The 12,761-nt window shown below is 47.4% G+C and overlaps 1 protein-coding gene across 1 annotated transcript in view; it reads right to left on the minus strand.

The window, feature by feature from the left end:
• The window catches only part of TSPOAP1 (TSPO associated protein 1), a 55,671-nt gene that overhangs the window by 34,798 nt on the left and 8,112 nt on the right, over positions 1-12,761 (minus strand). The window contains 7 exon segments of the mRNA XM_017738131.1: positions 2,521-2,541; positions 5,298-5,348; positions 6,083-6,187; positions 6,566-6,688; positions 7,396-7,485; positions 8,158-8,241; positions 9,051-9,158. Coding sequence (XP_017593620.1) covers positions 2,521-2,541; positions 5,298-5,348; positions 6,083-6,187; positions 6,566-6,688; positions 7,396-7,485; positions 8,158-8,241; positions 9,051-9,158 — 582 coding nt within the window.

The raw sequence follows: 12,761 nt of genomic DNA on the forward strand, positions 1-12,761 counted from the left end.
CCTGCTAGAGAACCTTTTGTATTTTCCCATATTCTCTTCTTACCACCTCTAGAACTTCCCCTTACAAAATATTGCTGATTCCTGGCTGTCTTTACACATCCCCACATTCCCCCAGGTTGTAGGTAGATCAATTCCCAAGTGATTGCAACTGCTCCTTTCCCTCCTCTCACTGCTTTTTGCAGGTAAGATGCCCCAAAACAGATGACTGCACTGCACTCTTCAAAATTTTCCATTCTACAAAATGTATTTGAAGTGTTTTTTCTCCTTCCAACTCAAAAAATAAATTATGCCTTGAAATATTACATGAAGACAGAAAGTCTGGATTTTTAAGCAGGTCTAAAAATAACATTTCTGACCTGGAAAAAGCTCTCTCTGTGGTCTCAGAGTAACAGAAAACCTTTGTAGCCGCTCCCTAAGGATTTAGGAGAGTCATGCATTTTTATTTCACTGTGTCATATCTGTTTTAGGTGTTTCAGTTTATTACTTGTTCCCTTCACAAGTCCAAAGGGGCTCTCATGCTCTAAGGAAAGCTTGGATAAATCTCTCAAGTTTGGCAAGAACGGTCTCTGAACTGAAATCAGATGCCAGGAGGAGCTTCCAGAAGTGTCTGTGCTATCCACTTGCTCAGAGTCAACTCCTTGTTTACTAAGTCACATTGCACAGGATTCCTCTGCCATTAAGAGTGTTTGAATTTACTTACAGTTTGAGTTTTTCACATAAATACTTCTCCCCTACACGTTACATCTTATTAGAGAAAAGAAACAGTAAGAACAGCTGCACTGGATCAAAGGAGGGCTTCCTCAAGTCCAGCATGCATCCCTGATCCCACCTTGGGACACAGCCTACAACAACAGACAGGTACAGAATGACTGCAGGACCAGAGGGGGATTTGCTGTCTTCTCTGGAGACATGAGCCAGCAGATGCATCAGGATACTGTGTTTAACAGCATCATAATAGTACCTTGTCCTGCGAATTCATAAACCACAGTTTAAATCCATTTACACTGGTGGCCAAGCCAATAGTCCGGATAAATCACAGTTTAATTCTAAGACACCTAATTAGTCAGGTGTCTTTTAATCTGTTGTTCCAAACAACATACAAACATCCCTTAAGTACTACTGCCACATCATACACAACGTGTACTTCTAGCAGCTACTTGCAGGGGATCGCAGACAGCTGGGAAGCAGCAGGTTTCCAGAGCAGTGCTGGGAGGCAGGAGGATAAGGAAGAGGAGGCCCAAGGATGTGGCTGGGGGGTTCAGGGAACCAGAGCAGGAATCAAGCTCCAGACACAGAGAAGACTTCTGTGTCTATGCCCAACCCAAAATGGGGAGAAAGAAGCCTCCCACAACTGGGACTGCATTTCCAGAAGAGGCTGCAAGAGCAGGAGCAGAACTTGCTGGGGTCAGTTTAACCCCCAATTCAGGAACTGATTCTCCACACCCAACCACCAGCAGGTCAGCCCCATCCTCTAAGACACTCTCCTCAGCTGGTCTGTCCACCTCTCCAGCTCATGCTCTCCTTTCAGACGTCCCTTGTTCCCTTTCTCCATATCTTCTGCTATGTCCCTTTGAGATCAGAGAATTCCCATTTTGCTACAGATGTGCAGTCCAAGATCTTGCTAAAAACATGGCTGATGCCAAAGGAACTAAAGGAACATCCATAACTCTACATCAGTGTGGGTGCCACTTCTACGAGATGTGGGCATATCCCAATAAAGTCCTTTCCTAAGAGTTCCCAACACCTTACTGCTTTTTTGACCAGACTTGAGGCTGGCATTTTTTTAAAAACTCCCTTACCTTCCACCCTGCACCTCCCGCACCAGCAGGGAATTCTGAGCCCACCACTGGGCATGTTTAGCCCCTGCTCTCTTCCTTCCATGTGCCTTTGCACAGTCAGTGTTACCTGCATTACCCATTCCTCCTGAGATCTCTGCCAGACTGGAAGATTTCAAAGCAGTTTTCTATCAGCTACAAATCCCAGCACTTCTATACCGGCCTTCTTTCCAAACCACCTGTGAACAGGCCAGCTAGCACAGCTCCCAGGCTGGAACTTCTTTGCCTACTACCTCTTCTGGGAAAACTATTATCTGCAATCTCTGCTTCCCATCTTCCACCCAGTTACAAAGCCAGCAGGACCCGTCTTCTTCTCCACAACGCTCATTTGCAACAGTGTCACCACTGCCTTTGGGGTTTGAAGGAAACACTTCACTCTTGGACTGCAAGTACTTCCCAAAAGACACTTAAATGTGGAGAAGGAGCACAGTTGGGCAATTCTAAAAATCTGGAAGTGCCCAAAAAAGTAAACTCCTAATTCTAATTGGTCAAGAAAGCAAGGCACTTAAAGAGAAAAGCAGCTGCTCCATCAAACTCGCAGTGGGAGTTCCTTTAATTACATTTATTTCTTGGCAGTAACACTCTTGCAATCTTTTCCAGAGTATAGTTAAAACAAGAATATCAAGCAACTGTCAAAGTCAGAACAGAGGGGAAAATGTCCTGTTTGACAGGATTAGAGCAGTACCTGCATACAATCCAAAGTACTCTGGGAGCAAGAAGAAAAGCAAAAAGAGATATCAAACCACATCAGCAGTTACACTACAACACTCTGCCAAAGACAACCCCACCCTCAGCCTGAATGAAACTGTTTTCTCACCAACTTACAGCGTCTGCCTTGCTCCATACTGAGATTCCCATCTCATTCCCAGAAGCATCTGCTTGCCAAACAACAGCCAAATCCCACACACCAAATGCACGAATAAGATAACCAGGCACTTTTCGAGGGCCTCCAAATCACAGTGTGCTTTGAGATGAACGACAACATGCTTAGAGTGGCTGCTGAATTTCAAGCCCCCTTTCCCAGCACATTGCACTCACCCAAAAGTCAACGGAATGGATATTTTGTGCCCAGACCTTTCCCCAGGTCTGAGACCATGGGAGTGCTGGGAATCAAAGCGCAGCTCAGAACCTGGCTGTGACAGGATCTGAAGCAGCTGACAGCCTGCTCAGTCCTGCATCCTGCTCCTAGGTCAGGGAAAACAAGCAAAGTTGAGCTCTGGTCACCTCATTTCCCACCAAAACTGGATTCCTGGAAGGAGGCTGTCTCCTTTTGCTTCTATGCAGTGCCAAAGGCAGTTGAAATCTTGTCTCATGTACTTTGGAACCACTGAACTACCTCGTTCCCATGATCATAACCCTCAAGCTTTTCCTCCTAAGCTGAGACAGTGCTTCTCTCCATGGCTTTCCTGCACACACCCCATTCCATACTCTCCTCACCCCTGTCACTGCCTTGTCTGGAACTACAGAACACCTGAGGCTGAAGGAGATCACCCGGAACACTGGGATCACCTGATCCAAGCCCTCAGCTCAGAGCACGGATGGCTGCCGAGAGCTCTGTCCAGTTCTGAACATCTCCAAGGAGGGAGACTCCACTTATGACAATCATGGGACAGAACTCTTCCAACAGGAAAATGGACTACACTCATTCTTCATTAATCTCACATCAAAAAGCAATTCAAGCACATGTAAAAATGATAATACATAGCCCAGGCATCTCAAACCCCCTAAATTATGCCATACACTGATGTTCTGGAATGACTATGATTATAGTTAAGTAATTTAAATGACTGTTGCTCTGCATTAATCTGGCTTTTAATAACAATTCCTCTTTTTTTGGTCTATTTTGTAAAATTCAGGGTTGAATGGGGCTCTAAGAAACCTGGTCTAATGGAAGGTGTCCCTGCCTATAGCAGGAGGTGGAACTGGATTAACTTTAAAGTCCCTTTGAACCCAAACCATTCCATGATTCTGTGATCTCTGTACCAGTAACATGAAAGCAAAAATATTTAACTGATAAGGCCCTTGCTGAAGAACACAACCAGCCCCTCGAACACGGAACAAGAGGACTGTCTGTTTCTTCCTTTGCACAGGGAGATGTCTGCTGTAAGCCTAAGGAGCTTCTCCAACCTTTCACTGAGTTAGTTCAGAAAATGTTTGGCAAACATCATAGAATCATCAAATCCCAGAATGGTTTGGACTGCAAGGGACTTTAAAGCTCATCTTGTTCCACAGGCAGAAACACCTTTCACTAGACCAGATTGCTCCAATGGCCTTGAAACAGAATACAGCAACCCTCCCTCTCCCTAAACGCTGCTCAGAACCCAGCTGAACACCAGCTGATGTAGAGCAGCACCTGTATCAGCTGATCCCATCTCTGCAGCCAAAGCAGAGGTCCCCAAAGGGATGTGGCAAGAGGACAAGATATGATGTCACATCCCCCAGTACTCACCCAGCCTGCAACACTTCAATCCTGTTTAGCAGGAGCCCAGCACTCTTGGGCTCTACAGCTCAGACAGTGGCCCAGCCCCCTCCAAAGCTGGTGCTATTTGCAGTCAGGGAGCAATTTCCTCCATCAAGGACACTTCCCATCTGCATCAACAATCCTGGGCCCCCAAGAGCCACAGAGCTGCACAGCAGTGGGCACAGGGAGCTCACTCTGACATCCCTGCCTGTTTGTCACCGCTGGAGACAGGAGCATGGCCCCCGGAGATCTCACTGTCTGGGTGCACAGTAAGACCTTCTGCTCACCTCAGGTGTTTCAGTGCTCAGAAAAGCTCTGAGAGAGCAGAAGATGCTCCCCTTGCCACCACACCCAACCCAACCCTCTGGCAGTCACTAAATTGCCACATCAAGTTCCAGGGTTTGGTGCTGTGCCTTTGCAGCTCCAGGAATCCAAGGTTTTCTCCAAAGTCATCCTGACAGACACTGAGCTGATGCCAATCAACCCCAAAGCAGTGCTCAGCACATCTGGCAGGCTGCACCAGTACCCTGTCAGCCACCAGGCAAAGCACATTCCCTGTGCATGTCAGAGCAAATGGGACAAGGGAGCTGCCTCAAGCTTCACCACTCCTTATGCTCAGGTTTTCCTACTTTTCCCTAATAAAACAAAGAGCACGCATACACAAGGGAAATTTTAAATCCCATGGGCACAAGTATTCTCCTTTCACATGATGCTGGAAAATGGAGCAGGCAGATCTGAGTTTGATTACTTAATGCATCCCTAAAAGAGTTTTTGGGCACGATCTGAATGAAGTAACCTATCTAAGGACTGAGCAGGCCAGGATTTAATTCCCTGACCTTTGACCCAAACGTTACTTTCACTGCAGCAACATGTTGCATCCGATCAAGACACTACAGCATTTTGCACAAGAACCAACAAGACCCAAGGCATCCAAACTGATACTATAAACAAAAGATACCAAATCTGGAACCACTAATTCCTCTTGTGTCTTTCTGTCTTACCTCTAGAAGCTGTACCGCTCCCTCATGTTCCCTTCTTGCCTCTGCCTGCGCCTAAAGAAAAATAAGGAAGGGAGTAAACCAGAAAGCAGCCAACCTGAGTTCACTTCTACTGTCATCCTACCTTGGTAGTCCATTGTAGACCAGAGCACAGGTCTGGTGAGGAGCAGCTGAGGGAGTTGGGAAAGTGGCTCAGCCTGGAGAAAAGGAGGCTCAGGGGGGCTTCTGACTCTCCACAACTCCCTGACAGGAGGGTGCAGCCAGACGCAGGGTGTCAGGCTCTGCTCCCAGGGAACAAGGGATGGGACAAGGGGAAACAGCCTCAAGTTGTGCAAGGGGAGGGTCAGGTTGAATATTGGGAAAATTTCTTCACAGTCCCTGGCGCAGACTGCCCAGCGCAGCGGTGGAGTCAGCACCCCTGGGGAGGTTTAACAGCTGTGTGGATGTGGCACTTGGGGACATGGGTTAGCGGTTGTCTTGCAGCGCTGGGGGAACAGAGGGACTCGATGATCTTAGAGGGCTTTTCCAACCTTTATGATTCCATGATTTAATTATTTAAACCACTGTATAGTCTGGAAACATCTCTGGGCTCCGGACACACAGCAGTGAAAGGCCAGAACTAACATTCACAAGCAAAGCCCTTCACTTTGCTCAGGTACCAGAGTTCACCTGGACTCAGACACTCTTACCCTGTAAACACTCACCTACCTCCTCCATGCACACCTCCAAAGGAAACAGGGTGCAGGAGGCCATTCAGAGAGGAAAAGGCCCTGTCACACCCCACATACCTGCTGCAACCGCCGGACCTCCTCCTGCTTCTCCTGCAGGACTAGCAGTGCTTCCTTGTGCTCCACTTCCAGCTGCTGCCTCCGCTCAGCCACATTTCTCATGTGCTGCAAGACATGGCACACACACTGAAACCCTGTCCTGTGTCCTACCAACAGCCACAAAGCCAAACCAGGGCCTGTATTTCATATCATTATTGCACAAAGTAAGAAATGCCCATCGCAAGGCAGAGCAACACAGTCACAGAAAACCCTCAAATCAGTGATGGCCATCTTATCTCCCACACAAATCCCTGAAGCAGCCTTTCCAAAGCACCTCTGCCCACTTTGGAAAGCCACATTCCAGGATCCTGCAGAAGCAGAATTCCCAGTGGAATTCCCAGCACAGAGACAAAAGAATGGTCAAAAAAGGCAAAGAGACAAGTGCCATCCAAAGACAGCAGTAAGTGTTTGGACAGTCCTTCCAGCCATGTGGATCCTACTGACCTTCAGCACCTGCTCTAGATTCTCCAGCTTGGTTTGGAGTCCTTGATTCGTCTGAATTACTGAATCCCGTTCCTTAGTCACCAAAACAACCTGCAGTTTCAGGTCAGCATTCTCAGATTCAACCTGAAGAGAAAGGATTCTCAGTAAGCACAAGCAGCCATAGGTGCTCCTTGTATAAGTAACAGAGACCGGTTTATTTCTGTGCTTTCTGCTAGCAATGATACCAAAACCAGGAACCTCCTCTCCTTCTGGTTTTCATTTAAAACAAATAAATGAGCATTTGTATCAGGCCTCAACATGTAACACTTTATTTGCACACTGCTTCCCTCCCTAGATTCATCTCCCTCCCTGTTTCCAAGGAGGAAGAGACTGGGATAGGAACAGGCTATATAACGAAGAAAAAAAAAAAAGCATGAAGGTCTGTAAGCATTTTTAATGTCTAATGGTAGGATTAAACACAGAGAATGGGACAGAAAATTCAGCAGCCTGCTGAAATCATCTTTGCCTTCTCCACTTATCACAAGGAATTTTTGGTTCCAGGGTGCACTATAGCCTGATGACTACCAGCAATGCAAGCAAAGGCAAACATTTCCACTTACAGCAGTTATTAAACACATAGGAAGCCTTATGCAGGGTGGCAAATTGACACATGGGACTGACAAATGACTTTCTAACTCTTGTGCATTACATTTGTCCAGAGAAGAAGCTGGGAACAGAAGCCCAGATCAGCACATGACCATTACTGAAGCTGGAAATGTGAGAACAGCATGTTCTTCTCAGTAACTCTGCAGAAGCCAATGCTGCCAACCTGACAAAGACGCTGCTTTTACCTGTCCTGCCCACCCAGCCTTCTCATTCAGCTGCAAGTTCTCTTCGGCCAGTCGTGCATTTTCACTCTGCACCTCCTGCAGCTGGATCTCCTGTCCAGAAAGAGCAGGAATTACTACACCAAGGCCCTCCATCTAAATCCCCCAGATTATCCTGCAGAGCAGCTCCACTGCTCCTGTTTCCTGATGGTGCAGGATGCTGGTGCAATGCTGCTTGAGGGGTGGGAGGCAACAGTGAGCAGCACTGCTCAAACAGAACCCAGCCCTGGGCCTGGGGTTGGACCTGGATGACCTTTAAGGTCCCTTTCAACCCAAACCAGTCTGTGATCTCTTAAGGAAAGCAAAGCAGAAACAGAAGGGAGAAATCCAGATGCTCTGCTATCACTTGCAAAAACTCCCTGGAATTAAACAGGATTTCAGCCAACAAGTAAGAAGCACAAGAAAATGACGGTGGGATGGTGGTATTACCATCTCCATACCTGTCTGGAGTGCCTGTGAAAATGGTATCTCCCCAAATTAGCAAAAGGTCGTGGAATTTCATCCAGTAATTTATGTAGCTGTATTCAGCCCACAGGTAGCTGAAAGGCTAAATAAACAATCCCAGCCTTAATGGCTGGAGCCCCAAATTTGTGACACTGTTCAAATAAACAGAAACACTGGTGATTCCTTATTAAGATGAACTGAAGACGATCCAAGAGAGGCACAAAACAACTCAGCTCCTCTTCTCCCATTATGCTCATAACAGTAGGCAACAAGAACACTTACTAGTTCTTTGCATCTTTTATGCTTTTTCCTCACTTCATGCTCAAGGTTTTCACATTTTTTGCGCTTTTTCTTGAGTTCAACTTCCTGCACAAAACAAGCAGAAGTAGATCAGCAAGTCCACACTCTTACAATGCATATGAAATTCAAGTCCAGCCTCTCAGACTCAGGGCTGTATTAGGTATTTTTATTTTCTTATGAAAATCTCTTTGTGACAAGCTTAAACAATGTAGAAACCAAGGGAGACTTTTCTGAAAGTTAGGAAAATCAAAAAATAAAACAACTATTCCCCTCTTCCCCAAGCCTTCAGTCTGGAAACAGTTCTGCTCCCATGTGTGTGGACTGTTCCTATCTACACAGGATAGCAGAGAGGACATGGTGTGGGAGACAAAACAACAGAGTTGTTTAAAATCTTCATCTTTAAACACCAGCTGCGCTACTTTAGCTCCTATTCTAATTCCAGTGACACCTAACAGAGCACAGACATCCTCTTTATCTGCAGCTATTCATACCCCTCAGACAGACAGGAGCTGCTAAACCTCCCTGTGAACTGTCTTAATTTGCTGGAATAATTCACAAGGGACACATTCCTCATCCACATCTGTCCCCAGTTCAAATATGTCTAAACCAAACACAGCCCAGACCTACTGGCATGTTCCCCTCTTCTTTGAGTGTGACATATTCCCCTGCCAGCCCAGCAGCTGCCACCCAGCAACACTCTGCATGCAGATGGCCTGTGTTTTCCTACCGATTCCCCGAGCTTCCCGCTTTTGCAGAGCAGCTGCACCTAAAGAGACGTCAGTCCCCAAAATCTCTACCTGGATTGCACATGTGAACCCCACAACAAAAATAAAAAAGTAGAGCACTCCTTCCCCCAAACCAGGTTCACAACTCACCAGCTGCTGTATCTGTTTGCTGCTCTCCTGGTTTGTCACTGCATTTTTGGGAGGGGAATTTTCATGTCCTTCAGAGGCAGGTCCCAGTGGTTGCACACCTGGTTCCACCTGAAAGCACAGGAGATGCCAGAGAGCTCAAGGACATCCAGGACAACAGTGCACAACGAGGGAGAAGGGACTTTCCTGACAGTACCCCCCAGGAGAGCAACGCTCCACAGGGAACTCCTGATCTCTGAGCCGCACCACGTGACATGGAGAAAGCTGGACACCATGCCAAGGATCTCTGTGCTGGGAATCTCCTGGAGCCCAGTGCCAACCAGCCCAGCTTGACTGAAGTGTCCCCGAGGCACAGCGGGCTCCTGGAAGCCCTCAGATCCAAGCTCCCATATTTGTGCCTCGCCTAACGACTCAATGACAGGCAGCAGCAACACCTTTCATGGCCCTCCCCAAAGCGACACAGAGAGAAGAGAGAACACAGCCCACAAACGACAGAAACAAGTGAAGATGTCAGAATCTAAGGGCAGGGAAGAGCAGACAAACACTACCAAGAAATGCAGCATCCCACCTCTGCTGGTAGCTGGGAAGGGCTGATAGGGCAGCAGTGCCATGGCTTCTGTGCCACCACCAAACCAGATGAAAGGAGACACTTTTTATACACATTTGTACACAAGTTTCTAACAAAATACCTTTTCATTTGGGTCACAGACAAACACACCTTAATCCTCTGAATTTTTGCTCTCAGCTGATACTTGACTTGACATTGTCTGCCCAGAATAATCCCTGACTACAGGGCAAAGACTGAGACACACAGAAGAAAAAGGGCCTTGATAAGGCTTTAAACATTAACTGTAAAGTTACTTCTGATAAACAGATTTTAGGGACAGATCTTTAAGGTCATCAGAGCCAACCTACAGAATGAGGAAGCAGCAGGACTTTATGAATCCATCTCAGCCTTAGCCTTCAGCTGACCTCTATTACTGGGTCCCCAACGGTTCTGTGGCTCACGTGCATGAGCACACAGGCGCAGGGATGGCTTCAGTAATATTAAGCCGACGGCAAGGAGCTGAGAAGGGTCCTTGCTGTAGAGTTCCACAGAAAGCAGTTTATTGCTGCAACTTGTGAAGGGTTCCAGAGGCAAATGACCCCGACCATGTGACAGCTGGAGCTTGAGTACAGGGCTGTGGCTAACACCAGGAGCCAGCTGGGGAATCAGAACTGGGGTCCATTACCATAACCGAACACCCTGGGAGAGGCTCCTTCCCCTCGCCATAACCGTAACTCTTTGGCACCAGAGACTGTCTTACCAAGAACTCTCTGTCTTTTGTACCACAGGTCAATCAGCCATCACAGACCTCTACTCAGACACAGAGTTCCTCATTTCACTCTGAACACCTTCAGTGCTGAGGAAGCAATGGGATGAGATCTGAGCTCCCTTTACAGCCAGTCATTAGGGCAGTGTCTAAGAACTACACCTAGGATGTGATTTTTAACCTATTTTTGGCTTGAAAGATCTAAGTTTTATCTATGTCTATATTAATGGCTCTTCTGCTGAAAGCCTGAGAGCTCCAAGAGCTCACACTCAAGCCCAGGCTACCAAGGACTTCTCCTTTTTTGCTACAAAGAAAATTCTGAAATCACCTCCCATGTGAACCCCGTTCCCTACCACCCATGGAATAAGGTTCACTGCAGAGTCTGACAGTCTCAGCACCAACCAGCACATGGAAATTGGGATCCTCCACCAACCCATGGTACCTCCATGAGTCCCAGCCCTTGGAAGCTTTCAGGTCTGCTGTGAAACCCGTATTTAACTGTGGAATATCGATGTGGAAATGTTTCTGAGACTTTTTTGTTCTTTTTCAATCACCTTGCTCATATTAAGTTTCAAACTGGTATTCAGAGAATCCCAGAATCACTGAGTTTGGAAAAGCCCTCCAGGATCGAGTCCACCCTGTGCCCAATCCCCACCCTGTCCCCAGCTCAGAGCACTCAGTGCCACCTCCAGCCCTTCCTTGGGCACCTCCAGGGATGGGCACTCCAAACCTCCCTGGGCAGTCCCTGCCAAGGCCTGAGCACCCTTTCCATGGGGAACTTCCTGGTGTCCAGTGCAATGGGGCAGTTGAAGGCAGGGCCCGCGTCCTGGCCCGGTTCCCTGGCAGCACAGCCCGACCCCCCCGGCTGCCCCCTCCTGTCAGGGACTTGTGCAGAGCCACAAGGTCCCCCCTGAGCCTCCTTTGCTCCAGCCTGAGCCCCTTTCCAGCTCCCTCAGCCGCTCCTGGGGCTCCAGGCCGGGGTGCTCCACAGTACAGGGTTCAGCCAAGGGACTGGCAACAGCCTCCTCCCTTCACCAGTGCTGTCAGACTTAGCCTCGCTGACTTACTCATCAGCCAGAAAATCTTCTGGCAGTGAGGACAGACTCTCCTGAGTCAGAGAAACGAAGCACATGCATGAGAAAAGTAGTCTTGTCTGACAGAACCTGCAGGATCAGGTGAAAATCAAGGTATGGAAAGGTCATTCAAGGAAGGTAAGGGCAGGGTAGAGTGAAAAAACATCCATGCATCTCTCTTGACCACAGCAGAATTTGGGGGGCCACTTGGGACAGAAATCTCAAACTATGAAGAACAAAGCTGAGAACCTCTCTGAAACGGAACTGTCCATAAGAACTGTGGAAGCCAACAAAATAAACAGTAACAAACCACCAACATTATGTAATATTCACCCCAGGGCTCAAAAACCCCTTTGGCATAAACTGTGTCCTTCACTTCAGCCGTAACTGAATCAATACGTGCAGCAAGTCACTTCTGCAACACTGCCTTAACACAAAATAACTAGAAAGATGGCAAATACCATGTTTTAAGAGTATTTAAGCATATTTCAGCAGACATTTTGACACCAGTTCTGGGCAAACTGATAGAAATTGAAACAAAGGCAAATACTTAAAAAACCCCCAAACAAACTTATATTGGGGGGGGTGGGGGGGAGGGGGAAGGCAACATTTTCACAGATCCATGAAGAGTTTTTTAAGATGTCAGCAAGCAAGTGGGTGAGGGAGATCCAGTAGGAACCTGCTTGGGTGCACAGAGGACATTCAGCTGCAGTCCTTTAACGGGTGTCTGCAGACACTGAGCCACCACAGGGCGAGGGGAGGGTTTTTTCTCTTGGGTAAATACTCATTGAACATGAAAGGGCTGAAAAAGAGGGAGCAGGAACTGTGCTCTGCAAGTACTGATGTAGCAGAGACAAACAGTGACAAGGGCCTCGTGACACTGAGAAATTACAGAGACGAATGATGGTTTAATAAAGAGTGCTTAGACAAAAAAGTGAAGAGATCTTTTGGGAAAGGGAGAGACAACTTCATTACGCTATCATATAAATCAATGCCACAGCGGCCGGGATGCTGCTGCATGCTGCTTCCCCAACACAAAACCGACAGAAAAAACACACAAAGGAGAGAGACAAAGATGATGAACACTGAATAACAGAAGAGGCTGGAAAGAAACAAAAAAAACCGGCTGAAAGACAGGGGTTTACAAATCCAGGAGTGACTTGGAATAGACGGACAAGGAATGAATATTCAATGCATTTGCTCTGAGAGCCGGGGGCAATAAACGAGAGCAGCTGGCGGGAAGGTGGGGGGAAGACGCGCAGCCCGTCCTCCCACCGGGGAATGTGGGATCCTACCACACTGAAAACACGGGAAGAAACCAGGAGAAC

This window comes from Corvus brachyrhynchos, unplaced genomic scaffold (genome assembly GCF_000691975.1).
Source record: "Corvus brachyrhynchos isolate BGI_N302 unplaced genomic scaffold, ASM69197v1 scaffold137, whole genome shotgun sequence".
NCBI lineage: Eukaryota > Metazoa > Chordata > Aves > Passeriformes > Corvidae > Corvus > Corvus brachyrhynchos.